Consider the following 27,492-nt stretch of genomic DNA (forward strand, 5'->3'; position numbering starts at 1 on the left):
ACCCTTCAACGAATTCTCAGGAGCATCTCTCCTGGGTTGATGGAGCAACAAACTGCTGTGTTCTTACCCGAGCTCCTGGAAGCCCAGGTTCACCTGGACGTCCTGGATCCCCCTGACCTCCTTTAGGTCCTGAAGAACCAACAGGACCCCTCTCTCCTTGAGCCCCCTGTTCCAAAGCAAAGCAGAATGTGTCAGAAAAAAGGAGCGCAAGGAAACAAAAGCAAGTACGTAGAAATTCTTGTTTTACAAACCAAAGCTGTATAACATACAAATAGTTTGTCAAAGCAGTTACAAAGACTTCTTTGTAAACAATGTGACTTCATATTTTGTTCTAATGTGGATTCCTTGTAGAATAGTGCTTTTCCATCATTAACTAATGAAAGTTGTGTTTAGAGCCTCACTCTAATAATTTAGACTTGGAAAAAAAACCCAGAATTTTTAAAGAGTCTAAATTTCTAGATAATGGAAAAAATATACATCAGCTAAAGGAAAGGTCTATGACATTTTCTTCTCAGGACTGTCCCTGAGAAATCTGAAAACAAACTCTCATATAGCTCCAACCATCATGCATCTCCCCTGGACCTGGATAATGCAGAAATTGCACAAGAGGGATTGGTGTTAGGCCTGACATCTGTGTCCAACTCTTTTCTGAATCTGGACCCACATGGACCAAGGTTAGATCACCACGCTGAACAATGACATCTTTTGGAGCACCACCCATCTGAGTGTCAACATTGATGGGATAACCTCACCTTTGGTCCAGGTAAACCATCAGAGCCTGGAAAACCACGATTGCCAGGAGCACCCTACAAGGAACGAAAATGAGATTCTTAATTGTTGGTGGTGTTTTTATAATGCATAATGAGTGAGTAATTTTTAATTTCAGTACTGTAGGGTTTTAGGAACTCTGATCAAGCCAACATAGCAATTGATTTGTATAAGACAAAAAAACTTGACTATATGGAAAGAAATTTTAAATTTTGAAGAATATATAAGTACTGAGACAAAAAAATATTCAATCAAGAAATATTCTAACAATTCCTTGTAAAATTAAACATAGAGAAAAACTGATATCTAGATTTGAGAGGTAAAGGAATGGGACCATCCACCAGGATCAAAATGTGAATGACAACATGCATTAGTATTATCTTGTAAGTGAAGGCTTTGCATTCTCTGAAGCTCTATACAAATGTAAGATGATACTGTTGTCTCTTTCAGGCCTGTTTCATTATACTCCAGTCACAGCAGCCTCTTCTGATCTTTAAAATCACCAAGCCCATTCTGGCCTCCTGGCTTTGCATTTGCTGTTTCCTCTGCTGAAAATGTTCTTTCTTCCAAGTTGCCTGCTGGCTCATCCTCATCTTCAGGACTCAGCTAAAATGCCAGCTTCTCAGAGAATCCTATTTCTTAACGCCTAATCTGTCACACCACGGTCATATACTCGGAGTTATTCTCTACCACATCACCCTGCTATTTCATAAGTGTATACAGCACTTATTAAAATGTGTAAGTATATTTTCATTTACTTGTCAACTTGTTTTTTGCTTACCTCCCTACTAGAGTATGCTATTGTTTACTAGTCCTCACATGAAGGCTGGGACCATAGCCTTCTCGTTCACTGATACATCCCAAGCACCCATATAGCAAATCGGCATAGCGTAGTTGTTCAATCAGTATTAGTTGAATGAATGAATGAACAATGATTAAATGGTTGGCTCCTTTAATTCACAGATTACCATACTGAACAGATCAATACACCTGTATGCACTTCTTTTAACTGCTCTGGTTTTCCTTACTATCCCAAAACTTACTCATGCAATTCCACCCCAACTGTAAGATTTTATTTTATTATCCAAATTTTACCCTTTCTCCCATTGGGCCTGGAGGACCGACTGTCCCTGGATCACCTCGGGGACCTCTTTTGCCTTCTTCACCAGGTGGGCCTATTGGACCCTGAATACCATGTGGCCCCTATTAAAAACAGAAAGATATACCAGGAACAGCCATTGACAAGTGAGTCATAGCCAAAAGATTCATTTAACGAAGTCAGTCATAAATTTTAAACCATGCTAAACAAACTATTCCAAACAGATTATAACTCTCATTGTTACTATTTTAAACACTTGAGTATTTTGAGCTGTACACTTCTAGACAATATTTATGCTCTTCTTAGCATTTAAAAAAAATGAAGCCTTACTGGTTCTCCTTTTGGGCCAGCTTCTCCCTTGAAACCCGGAACTCCTGGATCACCCTAAAATAAAAATACTATTAGTTGTAGGAACCAGGATATTTAGCCAGTCCAAACTGCTTTAATTAATTACAGTGAATGGGCCTTGAAAATTTTTTGCGACTGAATCTATGTTGAATCAGCAGTATAACATAATCATTTTTTAAATTTTGAAACCTTACAGAATGTGTGTGAATTTTTATAAAATCTAGTATAATCTGGTAACAATTTGTTTTTTTCAGAGTGGTCTTCAAGAGATTTAATTTTAAAATATTGGGTTTTTTTATCATGCATACTAGAATAATTAGAATTATCGTTATTATTCCAATTTGATAATTAAAATTCAAACCCACAGTGATAACTTCTATAGATAAACCTACTTGGGATATATTTTAAGAAACAGACTTGTTCACCCAGAATCAAAATAATTTTATATTTATGTTTTGTTTATTGAGAGTTTGACACCTTCAAAGAGGGCATTTCGTCTTTGACTCCAAAGGGGTTTAGAGTCTTGTTTTGTTCTAGGCTTTTGTGTATGTGTGTCTGCAAATACCAATTGTAGTTTAAGTCGTAGGAATCAGATTGCTAAATTGAAAGCGCGATAAAACCAAATGTGAAATATCAGCAACACTCATGTTTTAATAAATCTGTCACGAGCACTTAAAAATGATTTATCAACATAAACAAATTATTAGGAACAGAATCCAAAATATTTTAAGTAGTACTAGGAAAGAAAATTTTAATTTTTATATGTCAAGATAAAAGATGTATAAGCACAACTTCTCAATGTGGTTATTTCTTATGGGTTCATAATAATATTTTACCTAATAAATAATTTCTACAAAATATGGTAAGTCATTCAATATGAACAATATGTTGGAATCCTTCTTCAAGAATAACTCTCAAGAAATAGCTGTTGAGCCCATTTTTAGCCAAATCATCTTTAAAAGTCCTCATTAAACCTCCACTTCCCACAACTGGCTTGCAAAATATTTCCATATTATTTATTATTCAACTACTCATAAAATTCTATGAGGTAGACCATGAAGTTATGACTTTGTTATTTTAAATAAAAGAACACTAAAATTTAACATAATGCAATACTGTTTCACTTTGAATTTAAACATCTAAACTGTACATTAACATTTGTTTTCACTTTACAAAGATTTTTATCTTCATTTGCCTCGTTCAGATAAATCACATCATCTATGTTTCATTGCATCTCATTATATGTTATTTCTCTTGGCAATCTTAGTTGGGTTATACTAATGGATGATAGCTGTTATAAAGGACATTACCGGTTGGCCTCGAATTCCTGGAGGTCCAGTGCTACCCTGAGGTCCTGGAGATCCAGGGGGCCCTGCCAAGCCAGGAGGACCGGACGTACCCGGAGAGCCCTATCAAAATGCAAGAGTAACATGATCAGCAGAGACATACATAGAAGTCTACGGCCAATGTCCAAAGGATTGTGTCCGTTTGAACTTCATGTGGCATAAATGCAGTTACTTACTGTTGGGCCTTTGGCACCAGGTGTACCATCAGTTCCCACTGCACCCTAAAAGATACATAAAAAGTCTATGAAATATTAAGTCATAGCTAGGGTGTTATTCACATGTTCACTCATCTTCCAAAAGGAGGCAGAAAAAATTACACACACACACACACACACACAAAAGAAATCAACCACCATTATATCATAAAAAACACTTTTTTGACCAATTCTCTTTTCTGTAAAATAGACAAACTTACAGAGTTTGTTTATTTTTCATAAAATATACAAACTTGCAGAGTTAACAAGGGAAATGTGGTTTTTTCATGAGTCGTAAACACTTAGAATTCAAAGAGAATATATTAAAATAGATTGCCTTTGTTCTGGTGTTATAAGACATATCCAGCTTTCTGTGATAGTTCTTAAATATACTAGGAACTTACAGGAAGACCTTGAGAGCCAACTGGACCTGGTGGCCCCGTTTCACCTCTTTGCCCCTGAGGACCTTCAGGGCCTCGAGCCCCGGTGGGACCTGCTTCTCCCTAAAGGAATGCAAAGGGAAGTGTTAATTCAAGAAAAATATAAACATGGTTCAATTCAAAGGTGATTGCTTATTTGGAGTTTTACATTTTACCCCCAAACATTTAAAGGGACCAGGAGCACAAAGAGGTTTACAAGGGAGATGTCCCTAACCTGGCCTAAAGAGTGAACTCACTTTCCCATCCCTTCAAGTGTAACGATGCCTGTAGCATTAAGAGCAGAGCCAAGTGGTAGACGTCACCTGATAGCTACCCCATTTCAACCCAAGATAGTGATCCAGATAGTAAATAAAAAGACAGGATACCTAGTTAAGTTTTAATTCAGATAAACACGAATAGTTTTAGTATGTTTGTCCCGTGCAATATTTGGGACATATTTATACTAAAAGTTTATTCTTTCTTTATCTGAAATTCAAACTTAACTGGGTTTCTGTATTTTACCCAACATATCATGTAGATATGTAGATCTGATCCTAGAGGGATCTGAACCTGGAATTTTAGGATTAAAATTCTAAGCCTTCAGGAGCTCATTAGTATTAATAAAACAAATAAAATTCCTATTGAATCTCTATTACCCTTCATTGAAATGCAAAGAACTGGATGTGAAAGTTTATTCTTCATCCTGAGAGCCAGAGATCGTGGAAGAATCTTATAAGTATAGCAGAATCCTGGTAAAAATAAAGACCTGGGAATTTTCTACTGGGCAGTGTGGGATGGTGGTAGGACAGGGAAACGATTTCTGAGAGAGAATTTTGCCAGGCGTTTGACTTTTTTCAGCAGTTTTCAGTAGCCAACAGCCAGTACTAGAAAAACCCAGAAGGAGAGGGAAGTATCCAGAGTGAACTGTTGTATCAACTGTGGTTACTAGTGAAGTCTTAACTAGATGCCACAGTAGGAGCAGAAACCATTTTCTGCTAAGTCATAATCCTGGGAGCTATGAGTATTCTTTCTTTGATTCTCTAGCAACAGCTCAGTTTGAGGGCGGAGGGTCTCACACGAAGAGAGAAGGAATTTTGCATATTTTGATCAGGGTACATAGGAAGCTTGGGCCCTCCATGGCCAGAGTCAGTGGACTTCAGGAAGCAGAACAGATACAGAGGGGAACAGAGGGAACAAAGGTCCCACCCACCTGAGTGCACAGTGAGTTCTCAGTGAAAGGAGGGACTGGCTAGTGAAATGACTCAGGGCATCATTTTAAAGCAGCTGTATCCATGTGGCACAGCATTTAAAGACAGCATTAGAAAGAGCCTGAAAGACTATGTGACTTGATGCCTCTCACATTTCAAAGGGTGAAACATTAGCTACAGACCTTTTTTTTGTTTTTTGGTTTGTTTCGAAGTTCAGATCCAATTTGAGTAGCACTAATAACAAGAAGCATGAACCTATATTGAGGGCATCCTCTGCATCAGGCATGGTGCCAAGGGTTTGCATGGATTATCTCACTTAATCTTCAACAAAATTTCATGACAAAATAAGACTGGGAGAAGTGAGGCGACTGCCACAGCCATTTTGTATAGCAGAATCTGGTGACCAAATCCCTTCTTTGAGATGAAGAAAATTGCCAAAGGGAACCTGGCTGTGAGGGGTAAGCAAATGTATTGTCTTGTTTAAAATTTGAAAGTAGGGTTCTGAATTTATTCACTAATTTAGCTAATATAATCTTAATAATCTCCTACCGTAATCCTTGAATTTATCATCCAAAGTATCGAGAGAAAGAACAAATTGTGACTCACTACAAATGTAAATCATCCCAGCAGAATATGTTAATCCATTCCCATGTGGAGAGCCAAATGGCCTGCTGCCCCTTCCTTTAAAGGCTGTGTAAATGGGGACGCTGGGGGCAGGAGTGAAAGCCAGCTTTGTGGGAGAGAAGAGCCTTTTGACAATCTCTGATTTATTTTAACCTCCTATTGTTTAGAACATTCTGCTGTTTATTATCGCCAGGCACTATATCCAAGAACAGAGTTCCAATTCAGATTAAGCTCTTACTCCTTGCAGCTGTTAACAATTGTCTGGTGTCAGAGTCCTAATGCAACAGATTCTTTGACACTACAATTGTACGATTAAGCAATTCTCTTTTAATTATATATTATATAGTAATCTTGTTTTTTTATTTTCTTTACTTTTTTCCCTGCCATAATGGATATTGAGAATACTCTAGGCTCTTTCCTTAGTTAAGAGCAACTTCCATACTCTTTAATTAACGAAATGGGATTCTTCAATTGTGGATTCATGTAATCAAGTAATTCATATACTTCATGTAATCAAGGGCTAAATATATTAACGTCTTACCTTCATCCCAGGATTTCCCGGAAAACCGGAAGAGCCAGGTATCCCAAGAGGACCCTTTTAAAATGAACCAGAAAAGTGATCAGACGTGTATTTTAATCAATATCTAATTAAGTCATCTTTTATTCTGTATGTGACTACATTCTGTATGTGACACATAATATAAGAATAATCCACTTAGTACTTTAAAATCACAAAGATAAGGGCTAGCCCCGTGGCCGAGTGGTTAAGTTCGCGCGCTCCAATGCAGGCGGCCCAGTGTTTCGTTAGTTCGAATCCTGGGCGCGGACATGGCACTGCTTATCAGACCACGCTGAGGCAGCATCCCACATGCCACAACTAGAAGAACCCACAACGAAGAATACACAACTATGTACCGGGGGACTTTGGGGAGAAAAAGGAAAAAATAAAATCTTTAAAAAAAAAAATCACAAAGATAATAATGTAATTTTATTATAAGTACCTTCCAACATTGATATAAAATGGTGCTAAAAGACATGTCCAGTGGTGTAACAGGATTTCCTAGTTGTAGCATAGAAGATTAAGCCAGTCACAAACACAAATTGTTTGAAACAACTGCTTCTTGAGAGAGGTATTTTCCTTGCATTAATCAAGTAATAAAGACAGTTTTTAGAAAGTTATGTTTTGTACCAAAATCTAGGACTGCACTTTATAAAAATGATCCTCAAGAGTCATCTGGATATGTTAGAGTGATTTTTCTTTCAGGCTAATAAGAAGCGGATATTTGCCACTATCTGACATTTGGGAAGGCACACACAGCATTTAAACCATTGATTTAAAGGCTGGATTTAAAGGAAATGAGTGTAAGAGGAATTCCATTCCAGGTTATCCTGGTTCTTCTTGGAGGACTGTATTTTAATTCCATCAGTTTTGCATTAATAAGAACCCTTTTAAACTCTACTTATTTTGCCTCCTATATATATATATATATATTTTTTTTTTTTATGAGTGACAAGGGAGAAGAGATCCTAAGGGCAAATAATTTCAAGTCCTATTTACCCTCCTAGCATTTCCCCGAGTTCATCATGTTTTTTCATCTATCCATCCTATGAACCATGCTATATTCTTGCTCATCTTATACACTCATCTTTCAAGACCTACCTTGAAAGCTGCTCCTCCTTGAGTTTTCCTTGACATTTTTCTCTCACTGAGGTGTATGTACTTTCTCCTCTATGTTCCCAAACTTCAAGTTGCATTCTCTATTACAGCACTTAGCAATAGCAGTATGCTACAATATTAATTGATATATCTCCCATCCTTGATAGACAGGGCAATTTTCAAAGACAAGTACAGTGTGTTTAACATTTTTTTCCCCAAGTGTCTAGGACACAGTAGGTGCTCTTTAAATGTTAATGAATGTACACTTGGAAGAATGAATATGAAAGTAATACAACTCACCATTGGTCCAGGTTTTCCAGGCATACCATGAGCACCTCGTTGTCCCTAATGAGGAGAAAAAGAGACAAGATAGTATAAGATTACATTTTCTATTGCATTTGCTCATAATTCATTTACTTTATAAAAATTTCCATGGTAAAAATTGAAGAATGAAGATTAAGGTTAACTGATGACAACCTTAGCTGGGTAAATAGCAATAAAAATATACATTTATACAACACTGGTAAGGTAGTAATAAACACATCTATCCTTACAGCAATAAGAAAGAAAATTCAAGATTGAAGAAATGAAACTGATTACAATAATTCTTTTTATTTGAATGTATCATCTTCTACCAAGTGAGCTCAAAGATAACAAAATTTTGAACACCCCCAGTCTTCTTAACAGCCAGTTTAACTCAGAGGAGGAATGCACTCCTTGTAAAAACAAAAAAATAAAGCACACATACACATCCGTGTAAACACACACACAGAGAAATTAGTGGTGAATGCTGTGGGTGTCACCCAGATCCCCTTTCAGCGCTGAAGTAGTCATTCTACCACTGCTGGAGGAGTTACAAGCTGATGGCTCACAGTTGAGACTCTCCTCACACATTGCCCCCAGCTAAAATGAGTTAGCTTTCCCAAGGTTATGCTCCTTCTATGGTCAGTGCAGTCGTATAAAGGATTGGCCTCCATTCAAGACAAGTCCAAAGAGCCATGCCAGCTCCATAGTTTCCATGGAACTGAGAAGTCATGGAGACTGAGGTCTCTGTTGTATTTGTAACACAGTTTAATTTCTCCCTCTGACAAACCCTGCTTCTTTTATTCATTTCTTCACAAGTGTAGTTTCTGAGAGGACTCCCCAATAAATTTCTTACACGCAAGTCTTTGCTTTGATGCTGCTTCCTAGGAAACCTGACCTAAGACTTTAATACCATTGGTGCCAGAAGCATACAAGAAAGCAAACTCTAAAATGGAATTTTTAAGCTGGATTCCTCACTGACCAGCTGGTGATAGACGAAAAATGGATCACTCTTTGCGTGCTATGGATGCAGTAGTAAATTTGTCACCACTGGTGAACTGAGACAGGACATAAGTGTAAGCAGATGGGCTAAGGGGGCAATAGCTCAGGCATTCGGAAGTTTTAGGGGAAACAGCAATCATAAAATTGATGGAATTGCCTGGGTCTTGTTGAGCGAATCCATTGGAGAAAGACACTGAAAGACTGATAGTGATTAATCATCAAGACTCCTTTGCAGTATTTAAAAATATTGTCATCTTCTACAAAGAGGGGAATAAAAAGCTGAAGATCAGGCCCAGGATTTAATGATAAAGGTTTAAGAGCTCTTGAGAAGGTTGAATTCTAAAACATGGATAGTTGGCTATGCCATGGTCAAGACCCTTGTTTGGAAGGAATGGGACTCCATAATTCAGCATTGGGATATCTTAAGAACTTTGAAATTTCAGATACTCTGAAGCCTATAAGCCTGTAGAAGTAGCCCATTCCCACCATTAACAGCTTATACTTCTCCCTTGCTTAAAGATGGCACAGAAGCCTCTACTTTACCAGACAATATATGCCACCACCACTACCATATGCCCCTCCCCTCCCAGCCACCAGACCAATAACTAGCATCAAGTCATAAAATAACTGGATTGAGGAAGTGCTTTTTCTGAAAAAAGAGAGAAGAGACTATATACCAAAGGAGCTACAAGTCCTATACATGAAGTAGAGTCAGGATCCCAGAGAGAATGGATTGGACAAGGTCCTATAGGTACAGGATTGAGAGGGAAAGGACATAAAGTTGGAGAACTTTAATGATATGGAAGTACTCTCCCGTGATACACATTTAACACCATGATAAAGATGCTAGGAGATGGTGTTAATGTGGGAAATGGTTTTTGGAAGCTTGGAAACAGCAATGGCCCACACTAAGTGAAGTAGAAAAGCCAGAACTGCTTTTGCAGATGGTAGGAGGAAGAACAGAGAAGTAAACGTACTAGAATGGATATATTATGGAAGGCTGAATAAGGCAACAGCTGAATCTATTCTACAATATTCTCTGCATTTCTCTCCTCCCTTACCAAGGTGATAAGGAATGGCCTATTGAGTTCTCCCAAGTCGGGGTCCTGACTTTGGTACCATTGAGAAGCTTTAAGGTGGTTGTCTTCTGTGGGGTAGCAGTAGGGGATATTGTAAAACTGGGATTCCTAAAACTAATGGGGATAATAGGATCTCAAAATAATGGAGGCCAGGTGGCAGTCTTTAATTGTTAAGAGCAAAGTGGGTGCAATGTAATGAACTGCAAGTTTGAAGTATCAGCAAGTGTAGCCTGACCTTCAGAGAGCTGTGAAGAGGATTAATAGAATACGCCCCCACCTAGGTTCAAGGTACACAGGCAGACAGCAAGGGGATTTCTCAATTTGTACAGTTAAAATAGATCAAGGACAGATGATCAGGAGACTCAGCTCTTCTAAAGGGTATGTTCATAGTACTTACCTTTTAGGATTGTGATGAAAATGAAATAAAAGACGTTTGGAAGAATGCTTGGCATATAATAAGTGCTTGATAAATTTTACCTATTATTATAATGTTCTTGCTATTCCAAAGTGTATGTTTTTTCATGAACTATATTCCATGCCGCTATATGTTTTCATTATTATCTTAATTTCTTTATTACAACAAGTAGGCAAAAAATGTACTGTGGTTATGCAAGATGTTAACGATAACAGAAGCTAGGTAAAGGGTACACGGCAACTCTCTACACTATCTTCGCAACTTTTCTGTAAACCTAAATTTATTTCAAAATGAAAAGTAAAAAAACTAAAATTAAAACAGGCGACCAGTACTGTTATTCTCATTTAAAAAGCATACTCAGTAAAGTATTTGAGAGTTGAAATACACATACTTACAGGAGCACCCTGCGGCCCAAGCCTCCCTCTCTCTCCCGGCATTCCCCTCGGACCCTGAAGATGAGAGAGAAAAGCCATCCATTGAAGCATCTTATCTGAACTCTAGGGGAGTTTGATTATACTACTCAATCCAATTGAGACTCAATATAATTGGCTACCAATCAATAGTATATCTTGGGGCAATTTTGGGTTTGAAAAAGTCTCCACCTGTGGAGATACATACCCTATACCACTCACCTAAATAGATCACACCTAGCCTAGCTTTAATAGACTGAATATACAATAATCCTGAATTTAATCACTGAATACAGAAAAAGAATAAAGGCATTAACAGCTAAGAAAAACAATGAAATGCAGGAAGCCATTTCTATGTGAAGGATACAGTTCTTACAGTGTGTTTGCCTGTCAACTGGTAATCAAGATTATTTCACCAGCTAACATATGTTCTCCATGTCCTTTTTTTCCATTTAAACATTTTCAATATAATCTAAAAAGCAAAGAAATAACAAAGAATTAAATTGATACATACCATAGGTCCCATGGCACCCATTGGACCAGTTGGGCCAGCTTCACCCTAAAGCAAAAATGAGATCACATTACAATATGAGAACCCTACAACTGATATTCACATCATTTTGCTCCATGTGTGTATCATTTTAAAGGCATATTTTCAAAGTGGGCATTTGAAAGGCATATTCAATGAAGGGCCTCAAAATTCTGTTGTATTACCTTTTCTCAAAATGCAATGGAAATTTAGTTTCCCTAGAAATAAGTCTAAAATAAAATTGAGGACTTCAACAAGACCGATGGAACTATCACACCTAGACACATTAGTAAGTACAAAAAGTAGTTATTTGTCTATGTCTGATAATATTTCAGGTGAAGTAAAACTTTACAAAGCTAAAATTGACTGTAAAATTCCTTCAAGATATATTATAGGAAGTCTAGAAATAACAATTTTAAAGCCAAATGCTTTTCCACATATGTATTTCATGATACTTCTCATAAAAAGTCCTTTCACTCCTTTGATGTTTTCTCTCTCTCTAGAAACATAAACAAATTTTAAGAAGAAACTATGGCCAAAAGCCCCTGGAATTAAAAGTGTATTGAATAATGGGGCTACTGAACCATCTAAACCTCTCAGATATTTGTTTGTTTGGTTGGTTTTTTTTTTTTTTGAGGAAGATTAGCCCTGAGCTAACATCTGCTGCCAATCCTCTTTTTGCTGAGGAAGACTGGCCCTGAGCTAACATCCATGCCCATCTTCCTCTACTTTATATGTGGGACGACTACCACAGCATGGCTTAACAAGCAGTGCCATGTCCGTACCTGGGATCCAAACCGGTAAACCCAGGGCCACCAAAGCAGAACGTGTGAACTTAACGACTGTGCCACTGGGCCAGCCCCTCTCTCAGATATTTGTAAAGAAGAAAAAAGAGTGAATGTGTTTCAGAGAGTGGATTCATAGTGCCATCTTCGTGTACAGACAACACTCATGCTGCATGGCAGAAACCCAGTGGTTATTCTTGGTGGCAAAGTTAGGTCATGTCATGTAGTCTGGTAAATCTATTTCCACTTATCTATGAAAAATTACATTTATCTACCTAACTATTCATTTTTTTATAATCCTCTTTCCTCCAGAATTATTTAAGATAGTTCTGAAAAAAATTTAGGCACTTGAAGCAGAACCGAAACACTGTAGCAAGGTTATATTGAAGTATTATACAATTACCTTGGAACCAGTTGCTCCAACTTCACCTTTCGGGCCTTCAAGACCTTTGTGTCCCTGAGAAGAAAAATATAAATTTATATTTTACTGCTCTTTTAATTCTCAGACGTGTAAAAGGAGAATCAAAAATAAGCTCACAGAAGAAAGTACCTTACGAAACGGATCTCAAATTTAAAGTTGTTATTCAAAATGTTTCCAAATTCTCAACGTTTTTTGAAAATCTATTCCAAGAAAATTAAAGTAGGGTTTCCCCCTTTAAATAGCATTTTCGATTTGCAACGTTCTCACCTTTTAAATTTTTGTGACTTCATAGAAATTAAATTTATAGCTACAAATAAAGAACTTATGGTGGCTTTAAAGAAAACAAACACTTATAAAGTTTATATAGTTATGCAATGTGGATTATATCCAGGTGTGATATTCAAAATATTTAATAACTAGTACAGCAGCAAGAAACTCAACCACTCAACACAGAGGCCAGCCACTGCATACTGAGTGAATATCAGCCATGCTTTTGGATAACTAGACATGTACTTTCCACATATGCACATAACATATAATAGTTACATACGAATTCTCTTGAGTTACAGACAGAGAAGCATTCTATGGCCTTCCTAGTGTGGGTTGATGGGCCCCTCCTGCGATCTAGTGCACTCTCTAGTATCATGCCATTTATTCCACTACGTAATAATTGCCTATTTTCTTAACTGTATCCCTTATTGGCCTGAAGTTGAAAGCCATGGACACTTCTCATTTATCGCAGTGTCCTCTTTTGTAGCTGAATACCCAGTTCCTAGTAAGAACTCAAAATTTATTTGTTTATAGAATCAAATACAATTTAAAGGAAATGTAAAAAAATTGTGATTTTGGTAGCCACAGATGACCACTACAACCACAGCCAGTTAAGGACGATTGACAAAAGAATTGTAAAGATTTTGAAGGTAATGCTCCCCAGACCCTATTCAGTAAGCCACAGTATCTGAAAGAATTACAAAGGATTGAACTTACTCGGTGACCCTTCAGGCCTGGAAGACCAGGAGCCCCAGGAAATCCTCGCGCTCCCTATAAAAAAAAAGAAAAACTAGATAAGGCATTTCAGAGTCATTAATAAAAATAAATTGTTTAATAGCCTTTTTTGCAGCAAAAAAATATCTGGTACATGGTTTTTTGACACCAAACCAGAGAAGAGAAAGGAGTAGTACACTTTTATCTATCCAAATACATCTAGATGATCAAAAATGAGCAAGGCAAATACACTGTTAGAAATGGAAACATGACTGACACAGAGACATGGATTAATGCCACGTATTGATTTCATGATATTTTCAAATGATATCACTGTGTATTATAATTAGTAGCAGAAAAACCAAAACAAACTAAACCAAACCAAAAATAAGAAAATAAGCATGTTCAGTGTCTAAATCAACTAGGTCAAGGTAGAGGAAAAAATTCAGGAGAGGAACTTAGGGAAAACTATGCTTCCCTTCCTTTATATTGTGTTTTATTTGTGGTACAAGAATAAACACATTTGCAACAAGCCAATGTGTTTTATTTTCTCTGAACTTCTAAATATTGGCAGTAGAATATGATTAGAAAGACTATTTTAAAATACAATCAGAAATTTTTTAAATTAAAAGGTTCAGGAGAAGCTTGTGGATTTGTGACTGTTTAAAAAACTAATTGAGGAATGAAACATCCAGCAGAAAGGAAAGTCAAGAAATACAAAGAGAATGGGTTGGTTCCTTGACTCAATATCCATTAATTTTATGCATCCTTCACCTAAGCATACCTAACAAAAAAAATAGAGATCAAATTCAAATGGTATGACTATTTGAAAAGGTACTTGAAACTTTTTCCTCATACTCCCTTAAAATACATAAGGACCCAGTGACTTAATTATTCACTTATTCTCATTGCCCACATTAACTAGGTTTCAAATTGAATTCCATTACTACTGGCACCAGTAGACTGAGCACCTTGATGGTATAGATTGATGCTATCCATTATTATTATTAATATGCATATCCCTGACACTTAGCTTTATGTATGATTAGTCGGCATCCAATGAATAATCATTAAATAAACAACTGAATGAAGAAATGGTTTAACACTTTTCTTCACACTCATAGTGCTTCTCCTAAACCTTTCTTAAGGAACTTCTCTTGCGTTAGCACAATCTCACACAGATGGCAAAATCCTTCTGTTCTGCATTATCATAGCCTTCACTTACTGTTAATTAAATGAATGAGTAAGTAACTCAATAAATGAACTCCATATGATAAAAGCAAAGCAATAATTCCTGTGTGACCTCTTGCAGGGGAAATGGTTCTGGAGTGTTTTGAGGGGGTTATCACAGTAAAGGCACATCAAACCAACTCTCTGAACAAACAAAGTTCCACTAATTCTTCTGTTTACACAGCCCTGCTTAGGAATTCTTTCCCTTCAAGAACTCCCTTTAAGTTTTTCCACTGGAATGCTCCCCTTTACTGAGATTTGTCTCCCCTCCGTCTCGAGCAGGAAACTCAGTACACATCTATCTAAGCCTATAGGGGAATTACTGAGCTATGTTATTTCAAATAATTAGTTAACTTTTGAGTTTTTGTGGTCTGCAAGGGAATTCTCATGTGATTACATATCTCTAATATAACAGGAAAATGAACCAGATGTGCTAGTGCTCATAAAAGTTTCTCATTCTGCTGACCCAAGACTGTCATCACTGCCCAATCACACATCGTTGCACTGCACTTGCAGAGTGCATCTGTGACATGCTGGCAGGGCACGTTTCCTCCCCATGGAAGGCCCATGCTGGGAATATGTGCAAGAGTGCAGCAGGAAGGGAGGTTTGAATCTGGATTGGTTGACATGGACATCTGTGTTAATGACTAAACCGCATGCCTTTGCCTGCATTGACTTTCCAGGCTGATGGGGGAGGAAAGGAAAGAGAGAGAGCAGGGAGCTGGGGGATTGGTTTTATATTTGAAACTCAGTAATCCTTAGAGCCCTGTAAACTCCCTTAAAAGATCAGCATTCATTTGTTTAAAAAAAGCCTACCATTGAAACTCATCAATTTTCAGAAAGTAAACGGAGAGTAATTCAGTACTGGTGGATGTATTGAGTAGTAGAAATATAAGGAAATTATAGGAAATATAATAAGTAAGAGGCTGAATCAGTGTCGGGGATGTTGGACAAGGAGAAACTTTAAGAGCAAGAATGTTAGAGGATTTTTGCTTGATTATCATTCTCTATTTTTCCCCATTGCCTGTGTAGCATATTCCAGGGGAAGGCCTATCAGAGCGATGTGAGTGAGGACAGAAAGGTGGCTTCAGAGTATGGCCAAGTGGCCCAAGTCCTGAATTCTGGTGGAGTGGGTTGCCAGGGACCTGTCCTTGTAGTGAGCTAAGGGAGAAGAAAACAGCTGTGTTAGAAGCGCTGGCGATCAGTGTATCTTAGCATAAGATTTTAGGGCCCAGAATATCAATCAAAAATTTCAGCCAACATTAGGGTTTGGGGCGCAGTCAAAGAAGCATCTTGTCTACGATTTATTGTCCCTAGCAGATGAAAAACAAATCAATAAACTCTCTTTCAAGCTGTTGTATTTGACATGTGAATAATACAAAATAAAAATATTAAGAAGATAAATGAGATTAAGATGTAAATTATAAATAGGTCAGGCTGGTGACTTATCTGAAAATTGGATACTCAATTTGGAGTGAATCTACGTTAGGTTATAATTCTCTGCCTCTAGATGGGTCATTCATATGGTGGCAATGCAAAGAGGGAATTGGAGTTATCTGTCAGTCTAGCAAAATGTCCTGTTTCACAATGACAGAAGAAAACATGTCTTGGTGAAAGTGTCTAATGCACATCCAAACAATGAATTGTGAGTTAACTTTAATGTTCTTTATTTTTTTATGTTTGTGTCTATGTCATTGTATTGATAAGTATAAACTTACCGGAGATCCTGCAAATCCCACTTCACCAGGATTTCCATTTCTACCAGGTTCACCCTTTATGGAAAAAAAACAAGATTGGCAGAAGCAAAAAGGGATTAAAATGTTCCCATCTGAGACTAGATGACAAATCAAATGCAGATGAAAAGTCTTCCTTAGAAAGCTCGTCCCAATGCTCTCAACAGCGTAAAAATACTGAGTTCTATTCCTGATGTTAACCCGGTCTAGCAAGTCAGCTTGTAGAGGCTTCATTAATTTATCCAGAAGAAGAAGCGGTTATAAATTATACTGGTGGCCTAGCTCACCATTTTATAAACATCAAAATTTACACACATATATGCCATGAAATTCTCTCTCAACATGTGGCACTGAATTAAAAGAGTGTTCCTTAAAATACTACTTGCCAATTCTTTTCTTGTGACGAAAAGAAATTAAGAATTACCAGAGACATTTTCTGTATGGCCAAATTCAATGCAATCTGCTTAAATAAATGTCACGACACACAAAGAGAAAATACATATTTGGTTTAGTATCACACAGAAATTAACGGTCTACCCATGATTTTATCCTCAATTTTGGTACAACTAAGAAAAGAATCTAGAAAAGCCAATCTGTTGTTGCACTCTGTCTTTTGATCATAGGTTCTTAATGTTAAAATCTGAAGTTGAGTTTTAACTGTATTAAAGTCCAATTGAAGAAATAACTTTTTCAGCATAGGAGAGCAACATCGACACTATCCTACTAACACATTTAAAAAGTCCATTTGATGAAGACCTTATAATGATGTTTTGCCATCAGAGTAAGGCGTCTTTCCTTAAGTTCACTTGAGAGATTTGACCAGCGAAGGTTGTAGCTATTGTGACAACAATTCTAGCATCTCATGGAGAAATCACAATGGAAAACCTGACAATTGCAGGGAAAGAGAGAGTACCTAATAATATAATACCATCAAATTAAGACACTTCTAGGTTTTGTTAAATTCCATTCTGAGTTCTCCAGTTTTGATTGAATTTAATGGGAGCTAAAAGTGGGGGACATGAAATAAGCATTAATGAATAATATTTATGTTAATACCGCAGCCCTTCCTTAGCCTCTTTTAAAATTTCAAGGCAAAGTGAAGAAAGGCAGCTTACATCTTCACCAGGTTTTCCAGGAGGGCCCTCTGGTCCACGTGCACCAATTGGACCCTAATCACAAAACAAAACAAAAGGAAAAAAGGATATTTACCTATGTTTACCTAAACCTACCAATGATATAATCCAAAATATTATTGAGACAAATGAAAAATATCAGAGAAAATAGCTTTGTTAATATTCTGAATTTTATGTTGTATCCCTTCGATTATGTGCTCAGCGGGAAAAATGTTTAATTTCACAAATGCAAATATCTCAGCACTGTCTGAGACTCTGAATTTAAATACTTGGCCACAAGAAACATATAGCTTAAGCACAGTCCATAATACAGTGCTCCTGAACCGGACTGTAACTTCTTGATACATTATGAAAGAGCTGGTAAAATAAATAACTCATGACATCATTACCATGGTGGACCCATATTTAACTGGGTCTACATGCTTACTTGACATTTACCATTGGTCCAGGTTCACCAGGTTCACCAGGAGGCCCTGCAGGGCCAACACCACCCTAAAATTGAGAATAAATTATACGTATAGAAATTATATATACAAACCAAAGGAAAAAAGAATACTAAATCCTATAATCTCTGCAGTATATTGCCATTGTTCAAAATGCTGGCTGCCCCACTCTCCAGCTGTGTGACTTTGGGTTAGTTACTTAATCTCTCTATATCTCAATTTCCTAATCTGAGAAATATGAAAGGAGGATAATATGGTACCTACTTCATCAGGCTGTTACAGCTCTTTAGATAACTAACACATGTTAAGAATCTAGAATAGTGCTGGCACAGAGTGAGTGTTCAATCAATGGTAGTTATCATGATCACTATCATCATTGTCTACTTCTTCATCATCATCAACAATACAATTTCTAGTAACCAATGACAGTAATATAAAATGGCAAGAAGTAAAACCCCACACACATGATAATGACAACATGGTATCTTTGACTGAGCTAAGAATTCTTCTCTTGCTTTGTTTTGAAAAATCATTTCCTACTGCCTGTCAAATCACTACAAAAATTCAAATAACTCTCCATCACTATTTTATTGGTATTTGATAGGCTACAGAAAAAAAGTACAGTATTATGTTCTTTTTAAAGATTCCATAGAGTGATCATCTGGACTGTTATTTCTAATAATACCATGCAGTGATGGCCTTCTATGGTCTGATTTCATAGCCTCAGAGCTGGCACATAACCAATTATGAAAATTTCATCATGACATGAGATAATTATTTCAAAAGCAAAGGCACGTAAAAATTCTTTGTATTGGAGGTCAGTCACATAAAGAAACGAGGTGATAAAACTTTAGCCGCATTAAGAAACTCTAAAAAACATACTGCATATATTTCTAAGTGAGCGAAAATTAATTGAATACAGCTCATTCAAAGTGAGCATTATAATATGCAATTTAAAGGCCAGTCAAATGCATCATGTCATAGAGACCTTATTTATATGTTTTTCTCATTTTTGCTACAGTATATTATTTAATTATGAAAAGACTTACTTGCTGCCCTTGTAAACCTTGAGGTCCCCTTGGGCCAACAGGACCCTTAAAAACAAATGAAAAGAAAAGTTGCATAGTATTCATGACAATTAACTCAAAGATTACAATAATATTGAATTGGCTTTAGAATCAGAAAAAGTGAAGCTTTGACAGTGGAAGATGATGACATTCTCCATCTGTACTCATCTGGAATGCAGCTCAATGCAAGAAGATTAAGGCCTGGACAACATTTGGGATGCTTTTATACACCTCCTCAGTGTCATAAAGAGAAATAAAGAATATGTCTGTACACACTCAATGTCTCTGAGATGAGAACACTTGCATGCTTAAGAGGTGTTCTGTGAAAACAGAACATCTGACAAAAGAAAAATCTTGGCAGGCATAAAACAGTTATCAAACTATTTAATTCTTCAGTTTCACGGCAGATAACTCTTATAAATTACATGAGCAAGTTGAATTAAAGGCTTATGAAACCATCAACAATAATGACTAGATCATTTTAAATGAACTTTAAAATTATCTGGGACACTGAGTTTTCTGGATTATGTCTTTCTTGGATAACATACATTTCAAATATCCACACAGGCTTTCCCTAGTTAAACATGAAATGATTACACTGAGGCATAACAAATGGAAGAAAAGGAAAATGCAATTTAAAAAACTTTGCTAATATATGTCTATACAATTTTTTAAATGTCACACTTTAAAAAGTGATATCAATTAGGGGCCGGTCCAGTGGCACAGTGGTTAAATTCACATGTTCCACTTTGGCAACTCAGGGTTTGCTGGTTCAGATCCCAGGTGCAGACTTATGCACTACTTATCAAGCCATGCTGTGGCAGGCATCCCACATATAAAGTGGAGGAAGATGGGCACTGATGTTAGCTCGGAGCCAGTCTTCCTCAGCAAAAAAGAGGAGGATTGGTGACAGATCTTGGCTAAGGGCTAATCTCTCTCAAAAAAAGAAAGTAATATCAATCAAATCAAAATCAAGTTTGTTCTTACTGCAAAAACTTAAATTTCTGTTTTGAATTGATCATATTTTTAGCTAGTAAGAAATTAGAAGCTTCATTAAAATATATATATGTAATTTGAACGTCAAATGGATGAAAACTCATATTTTCAGAAAATTATCCCAAGATAATCATTGAATTAGACCATAAGGTTTGTGACTTAAAAAACAGACAAACAATATTTAAGTTACTCATAATGCTGGTCTGAAGGGTGGGTAAAAGGAGTGGTTATCTATGTGGTCTGTCTTTACACTTCTTATTGCCTGAAATTCCATTAATCTGGGATGCTTTTGAATTATGAGCAAAAAAGCATGGGAGAAGTGGTTTGAAAAGTGTGAATTCATTCAGTGACATTGCATTATTCCAAATACTCAGGTTAAAGTACTTGCCCAGAGAAAAATGGTAATCTTTCTGGCTGTTCAAGAAATTCAAAGAGGATGGAGATGGTCAGCAGGCCCAGCAAGGAAACTTTAGCATTGTTGTCATAAGCAGCCAGAGAATATTAAGATAAGTAGGAAATTATGAAAATAAAAACTGGCAAATTTTCCCGTTTCAAAATTTTGCCAAATCACCGCTTCTAACAACACCATGAAGCAGTTTTTTTAACTATTAAAAAAGGACAGTTTTGTTGTGGTAGAGGTGGTTACGTGTTTTAAAATCTTTTATTTGCTTCGACTATTAAGTGAAATATACAGACAGCCTTTCATTAACGTTGACAAATACTTTGCACAGCTATGAATGGGATATCACTGGGCTTTTAAGTGGTACGTATCAGGGTTTGATAAATAAATTGAATGAATGGATGGATAGATATGTTTAAGAAGATACCTATTACTTCTTAATTAGCTAACTCAAACCTCTCTTTTTATAATGATTTTTCCACAAGTACTTTGATTATCAGTGAATTTGCACTTACCACAGATCCAGGCATGAGTCCTACTTGACTTCCAAGTCCGGATTTTTCATCCAGCCCGGCCATCTGAGCTGAAAATGGCTGTAAAAGTAATGTGTTGACATCATTTCCACAGTAAAAGACATACATCAACATACTTACTAAGCTGAGAGATGCACATTCTCTGGGATTCTTATAGAATAGCTCTCCTGAGAATCATTTAAACTTTTGACTTTAAAGCAAGGAAAAAGATTCAAGTTGTTTTTCATTGAACCATCTTCCTCAGAGAGTGTTTTATGACCATGTGGCTTCAGAATGACTACTGCAAAGGGCAAATGTCTGATACCTGATAAAAGCATGGATCATTCTGATAAGTACTTAGCCAGTCTAACTGATCTCAGGTTTAAATCTCTTTATCTGATTTCCTCCCACAGTTAAAGCATGCCAGACATCAGAACAAAGCCTAAAAGATGCCTTTAAAACATGTGTCCTAAGGATTCCAGATTCCATTTCAGACTATTTTACTTAGACAGCATTCTACTGTCTTTGTCCACGGCCAGTAAACTTTAAACCGTATTTATGTAAGTTGATAAAAATTTTATAATCCTTCTAATGAATGCCTGAATGTTCCAAGAATTGGCAACAGTTTTGCCTATTCTCTTTCACTTCTAAAAAACTCTGGTAACCCAACTGGCCAAAATTGTCCATATACATTCCAGGAGCTCTATTAATTTCCAGATTTTAGTGGGAAAAAATGTGCTTATTGTTTAAAAAGTAAATTGACAATTCCATCTACAATCAGTTGAGAAACAAATGTACTAACTGTTGTAAAACAAAAATTGCATTTCAGGGCTCCATATGTTTCCTTCTTATGCCATGCAGTCCACTCATAAATCCCCTATGTCTGCCACTGGGAATTCAAACAGGCAGGTATAGAAAGACATTTTGTTTTATTTTACTTCTGGTAGGAAACGGAAATTCAGTAAACAATAAGATAGCATTTTTAGTGTCAACTCATCGGTCCTTTCATATATATCATCATGGACATGCCATCCTTCCTTGATGTGGAGGACATGACACAGATTTCATCAGTATTCTGAGCCTAGAGAACAGCAGAAGGATAGAGACACATCTCTCTTTTCAACTTGTAGTGGGGACGACGTTAATGGCCCTTTAGAATCAACAGAAAGAAAAAATTCAGAGACTCCAGTACTGACATTGAGAAATACAAATAATTTGAAGCAACACTTTAAAAAAATGCTACTTAGAATTTTCCAACAATTCCCTGTGGATTTCTTAGTTTCACCATTGTTCATAGCAGCACTAAACTAACTGAGCTGCTCTTACAGTCAAGGGTCAACATCTAAACTAATACAATTTAAAATCAGAGCAACAAATCAAAAACAAAATTTATCTAAATATGACCTTGAACAATGCACACAACTCACCCTGCTCATGCCATCAGGTCCTGGGTGAGATGGATGTCCAGGAGGCCCCGGGGCACCAGGTTGACCAGGAACACCTGGTTCTCCATCAATTCCCTGAGGACCACGAGGACCCTGGAAAAGCAAGTCAATGGAAATCAGAACCCATTGCCAAATATGTACTTAGTAGAAAGCTAAAAGCACAGACTTCTTGATGGAGATGAAGTGTTCAACTATGACATTCTGGAAAAGGCAAAACTATGGAGACATTAAAAAGATGAGTGGTTGCCAGGGGTTGAGGTGAGGATGAGGGGATGAATAGGCACAGCACAGATTTTTAGGGCAGTGAAAATACTGTGTATGATCCAATAGTGATGGATACATTCATTATACACTTGTCCAAACCTGTAGAATCTACAACACCAAGAGTAAACCCTATCGTAAACTATAGACTCCGATGGGGGATGTTGATAATGGTGATGGCTATGCATGTATGAAGGAAGAGGGTATATGGGACCTCTCTGTACCTTCCTCTCAATTTTGATGTGAATTTAAAACTTCTCTTAAAAAAAAAACAGTCTTACAAAAGAATAGTAATCTAGCCACTATGGAAGTTTCATCAGCTATGCTGACACTGCTGATTTCAGCACTGGTCACAGCCTCTTCCATCAGGACGTGACACATTCTCAGTAAGAATTTTACCCTTGATGTGTTAAATGCCTAGTAATCAGCCTTCTTGGAATAATTATAAAATTGTATTCAGTTCATCAGTATTCTGGAAGAAGCTTCCTTATTTGGTTGAGTTTTGCTATCCAAGCGTATTTAATGAACAATTTTTAAATTTACTTGTCTGTCTTGGATTACAGTTAACTATGGAGGCGACTGTTTAAACTCCCCCCAGGGGAAAAAAATATGAAGGACACTTGATTGGAGTTTGTGGTTTTCGTCATCTTTCTAATTTTTTAATGCTTCGCATAGTTCCTGGCACATAGTAGACACGCAATATATGCTTATTACATTTTCACATTTCAATCTCTTTACTCTAGTACTTGCAGTCTGGCACGCTTTATTTTCCTTACCACCCGGAAGGTAGACCAGACCAATGAGAAACAGAGGGAAAGGCACAGTGACCCAGCCAAGTCTAGTTCTCAGAGAAGTGAGCAATGATTTCTAGCTGCCAAATTCCACCCTCCTCCTAACCCACATTCTGAAGGCAGCTTGGGGAACAGCCACGTCCTCAGTTCTGGAAATGCTCTGTCCCCTAACCTCATCATTCCCACAAGCCTTGTTAAGTATTCTCTGGCTTTTTAACCCTGAAAAGTCTTAACAGACTTTAGAAGGAAAGAAAAGACTAAAGAACTCAAAAGTTAACGCAACGTTTATAATTAGAAGCACAGATCGAGGAAAATAGTACACGAAGTGAAGTTTCATAGTAAACTTTAATAAATAGTAACCTTAATGCCTAAACATGAGAATACCTACTAGTCCATCATAAGCAATCAAAATACAGCTGATACAGCAGCAGGAGTAAATATAAGACAAGCTGAGGTGGGAGAGGGGACAGTTTGCAATATGACGGTTTTGGGAGAGGTGGCATAATAGCTATTCAGAAATTTAATATATTTTAATATATTCAAACATACCTATAGATGTTTTTACTTCCTGGAAGAGTAGAATAAATTAACAAATTTACCTATTCAAACAGAAGTAGATAGCCTGAAAAACTCACATTTTGAAACATCATTTCCCAGAAAATTATTCTCATCCTTTAAAAATCAAGGCCTTTCTGACTCCTAAACCACTGACAACTCATTGAACTCTTTTTATTATACATAATGGAGGCTGATTTTAATTGCTATCTAGGATTCCTGGATTATATGCACATGGGCAACAGGAACTGGGAATGTATAATGTCGGTGGTAGCATAGACAAAGCAGTAGTCTGACCTACTCCTACAGCCTCGTGTGGGAAACTTTTAACGTGTTTTTGAAATGTGAAATTGCTAATTGATAACCAGGTATTGTTATATACAAAAAATGAGCTAAAACATTATCGCTGCTCCCAAAGAGATTTCTAAAGACAAAATCAAAGACTACATTTAGTGACCATGGGAGTAGAGAGAGGTTTGGGTAACATTACTCCTCAAAAAATGTTGTCCTCTCTCCAACCCTCTGCTATTAATAATCATATTTCAAAGTCAGCTCTGAAGATAGCCTACTTTTTCATTGACTTCATGAGGCATTCTATGTCTCCCTGGCATCTCCTCTAAATAGCCTACATGACTTACTCTTATACAAACTGAGATTAAAATTCATAATAGCTTGTGAAAATTATCCAAAATTAAGTGAACATAATAACCAAGATTATACATGAAAACAAGAAAAAATATTATAATACATGAACATATTTACTGATAAATATTGAAAACAAAAATTATAATTTGGGAATCCACTAAAATATATATTTTCACATTTCCAAGTGAGTTGAAGCACAAAAATTTTATAATAAGCTAAATGTGCTATTTATAAGCATTCCCTCCCATCCCCCAGGATACTCTAGCATCTCAGGAAGCAATCTACAATAAAAAGTACTTGTAGATCGCCACTAGGTGGCGACCTTTAAACGTCCACAAGCGGAAAGGAATACCAATAACCCAGAATCGTCGAGAACTTTATTCACTGCTGGTTAATAGTATCACACACACACACAAATTAGGAAATGTTAGAGTAGATGAAAACTGGTGTATTTCTCATTTTACAGATGAGGAAGCAGACCTATAGAGGTTAACTGTCGTGTGCAATTAGAACTCAGCGCACCCTTGGCTGTCTATCTCCTGACGGGTTGCTAGTTTGTCACTATGAAGTACCAGGACAACGCACTTAAAACTAAGGAGCTGTGATGAGAGACAGCCATGAGGATCATCGTCTAGTAATGAAGGTTTTGTGAGAGTATCTCTATACCAGTAGTTCTCAATCCTGAGCAATTTTTGCCCCCAGAGGAATTGGAAACATTGAGACATTGTTAGTTGTCACCATTGTATGAGGGAGAGGTAGGTGTTGCTACTGGTATCCAGTGGGTAGAAGTCAGGAATGCTGTCAAACATCCTATAATGCATAAGGGATTATCGGCCCCAAATACCAGTGGTGTTGAGGTTGAGAAACCAGGCTGCACATTGTGAACCTACTGTAGTGTTTGATGGTAACAGAAGTAGGGGGAGAAAAACGGTGTTTGTGATTGCAGCACCATCCTATATTGTGCCAGCCATAGCTTTAGTCCCAGGAAGCAGCTCCTGCAAGTCTTGGGATGTGAGGTAAAACATTCTACCTACGGGTATTTCGTGACATCAAACCGCTATCTTAAAATTGGCCGTAGTGGGAGTATTTACACCAGGGAAATCAGCAAAAGCTACAGGCGTCTTTTTTTTTTCTTTTTAATGAGTCAGTTGTTAAACACTTTCCATCACACCACTGCTTGCTAGGATTAAGAGAGGAACAGATTTCCTACTTGGGTATCTGCCAGGATTGTCTGGCTTAATTCCAAATAACTTACGCTTCACTCTTTTTACACACACACACTCATACCAAATTCCCATTCATTATTTCAGGCCTAATCAAAACAGGAAATGGAGCACATCACACACTAAGTAGAGAAAAGAAGAGAAGTAAGAGGAATGAGGAGCAGATTCACCAAATCCTAACGAGGAATTCTGAAGCTCAACCACTGTTTCCACAGCAACTTCCATCTAGTCTTAGGACTCACTGTTATCAATTATTCTGGGCACAAGCACATTTATGCACAGTGCTTTCTGCATGACAACCTACCCTCCACCGAACTGCGGTCATCTTCCACCTCTCTCTCTCATTCTAGACCCTGAACAGGCATCTGGAGAGCTACCAAGAGCGTTTAAGCTCCAACACTGGTGAGACAGCTCAGTAGAACAGCAATGAAGAATGGGGCATAAGATAATTGGAAGTCAGCCTTGCTGCCCGCCTGTATGGCTATGCCCCACATCCTTGGGGCACTGTTGTTTACCTGCCTACTGGTAAATACCACCCCTTACTCCAGCTCCAGTTTGGAAAAAGTATTGGCATCACACTATACTTGATGAAATGTGTAGAAGCATAAAATAGTATCAAAGATGAAGCTAGTGGCAAGAGGTTTTCACGACAGGATCTAAAATATGTTTTTTCCTTATTTATATATTCAAAGTTGTTTATTACTCATCTATTTCTCCCATTTAGGTATGGATAAATACATATTTGGAAGGCTAAAAATACATAGAGAGTTAAATTTTAGCAGATATCACTAGAAAATTAACCAGCACAAATTTTTCTGATTGAAACATCAGCTAATGACAGCAATACAGAAATTAATCCATTTAATATATAAAAGATATTAGTTTTTGTGTGAGATTTAAAAAGGAAAACTAATTGCTATCCTAGGATTTGGTAGTAAGAGACAACATTTGGCATATATTATATAATATCCTCATGTTTTATCTCAAAGAGATAGGTTTGATTATTTAAATTTAAAGGTGGGCCCTTTGTTCTGCTAATGGATTTGTTGGATTTTAGAATTACTCCTTTGATAACTCTGCAGAAGTTGCTCAGTGAAAAAGGCAGATTGTTACTTGGGAAATAAATTCATTATACAACGGCCTGAAAGGAAAATTTGTCGTCTGATAATTTCTTTTTCCTTGATCCAATTTGGTTATCCCTGTAGCAACCACAGATCACAGAACTTGGGTGTTTTATCTCAACAGCGCATTCTTGGCATTGTTTACTCCTGAGTTACCACTCTTGAAAACAACATGAGGTATTCATTATGTTTCCTTAGATTCGACTTTATTTTACTTTGACCTCATAAAGGACAAAGAAATATCATTTGTGTTCTAAAAAGATAACAGGTAATTATTAGCATGTGATAATTTCCTCTAAATTGGGAGAGGTACACAATCACTTCATGACCTGAATTCTAGGTCACA

General features: G+C 37.0%; 1 protein-coding gene across 2 annotated transcripts in view; it reads right to left on the reverse strand.

Moving 5' to 3' along the window:
- LOC124238016 (collagen alpha-2(V) chain-like) overlaps positions 1–27,492 on the reverse strand; it is a 400,620-nt gene that overhangs the window by 31,623 nt on the left and 341,505 nt on the right. For both annotated transcript variants that reach the window (XM_046658382.1, XM_046658381.1), the window contains 19 exons: positions 22,533–22,643; positions 21,109–21,186; positions 19,180–19,224; positions 18,126–18,179; positions 17,670–17,723; positions 16,540–16,593; positions 13,595–13,648; positions 12,590–12,643; positions 11,387–11,431; positions 10,858–10,911; positions 7,964–8,008; positions 6,548–6,601; positions 4,160–4,258; positions 3,738–3,782; positions 3,526–3,624; positions 2,198–2,251; positions 1,864–1,971; positions 753–806; positions 68–166 (listed from right to left, as the gene is read on the reverse strand). In XM_046658382.1, coding sequence (XP_046514338.1) covers positions 68–166; positions 753–806; positions 1,864–1,971; positions 2,198–2,251; positions 3,526–3,624; positions 3,738–3,782; positions 4,160–4,258; positions 6,548–6,601; positions 7,964–8,008; positions 10,858–10,911; positions 11,387–11,431; positions 12,590–12,643; positions 13,595–13,648; positions 16,540–16,593; positions 17,670–17,723; positions 18,126–18,179; positions 19,180–19,224; positions 21,109–21,186; positions 22,533–22,643 — 1,260 coding nt within the window. The remainder of the gene's footprint in view (positions 1–67; positions 167–752; positions 807–1,863; positions 1,972–2,197; positions 2,252–3,525; positions 3,625–3,737; positions 3,783–4,159; positions 4,259–6,547; positions 6,602–7,963; positions 8,009–10,857; positions 10,912–11,386; positions 11,432–12,589; positions 12,644–13,594; positions 13,649–16,539; positions 16,594–17,669; positions 17,724–18,125; positions 18,180–19,179; positions 19,225–21,108; positions 21,187–22,532; positions 22,644–27,492) is intronic.

This window comes from Equus quagga, chromosome 4 (genome assembly GCF_021613505.1).
Source record: "Equus quagga isolate Etosha38 chromosome 4, UCLA_HA_Equagga_1.0, whole genome shotgun sequence".
Classification (NCBI taxonomy): Eukaryota; Metazoa; Chordata; class Mammalia; order Perissodactyla; family Equidae; genus Equus; species Equus quagga.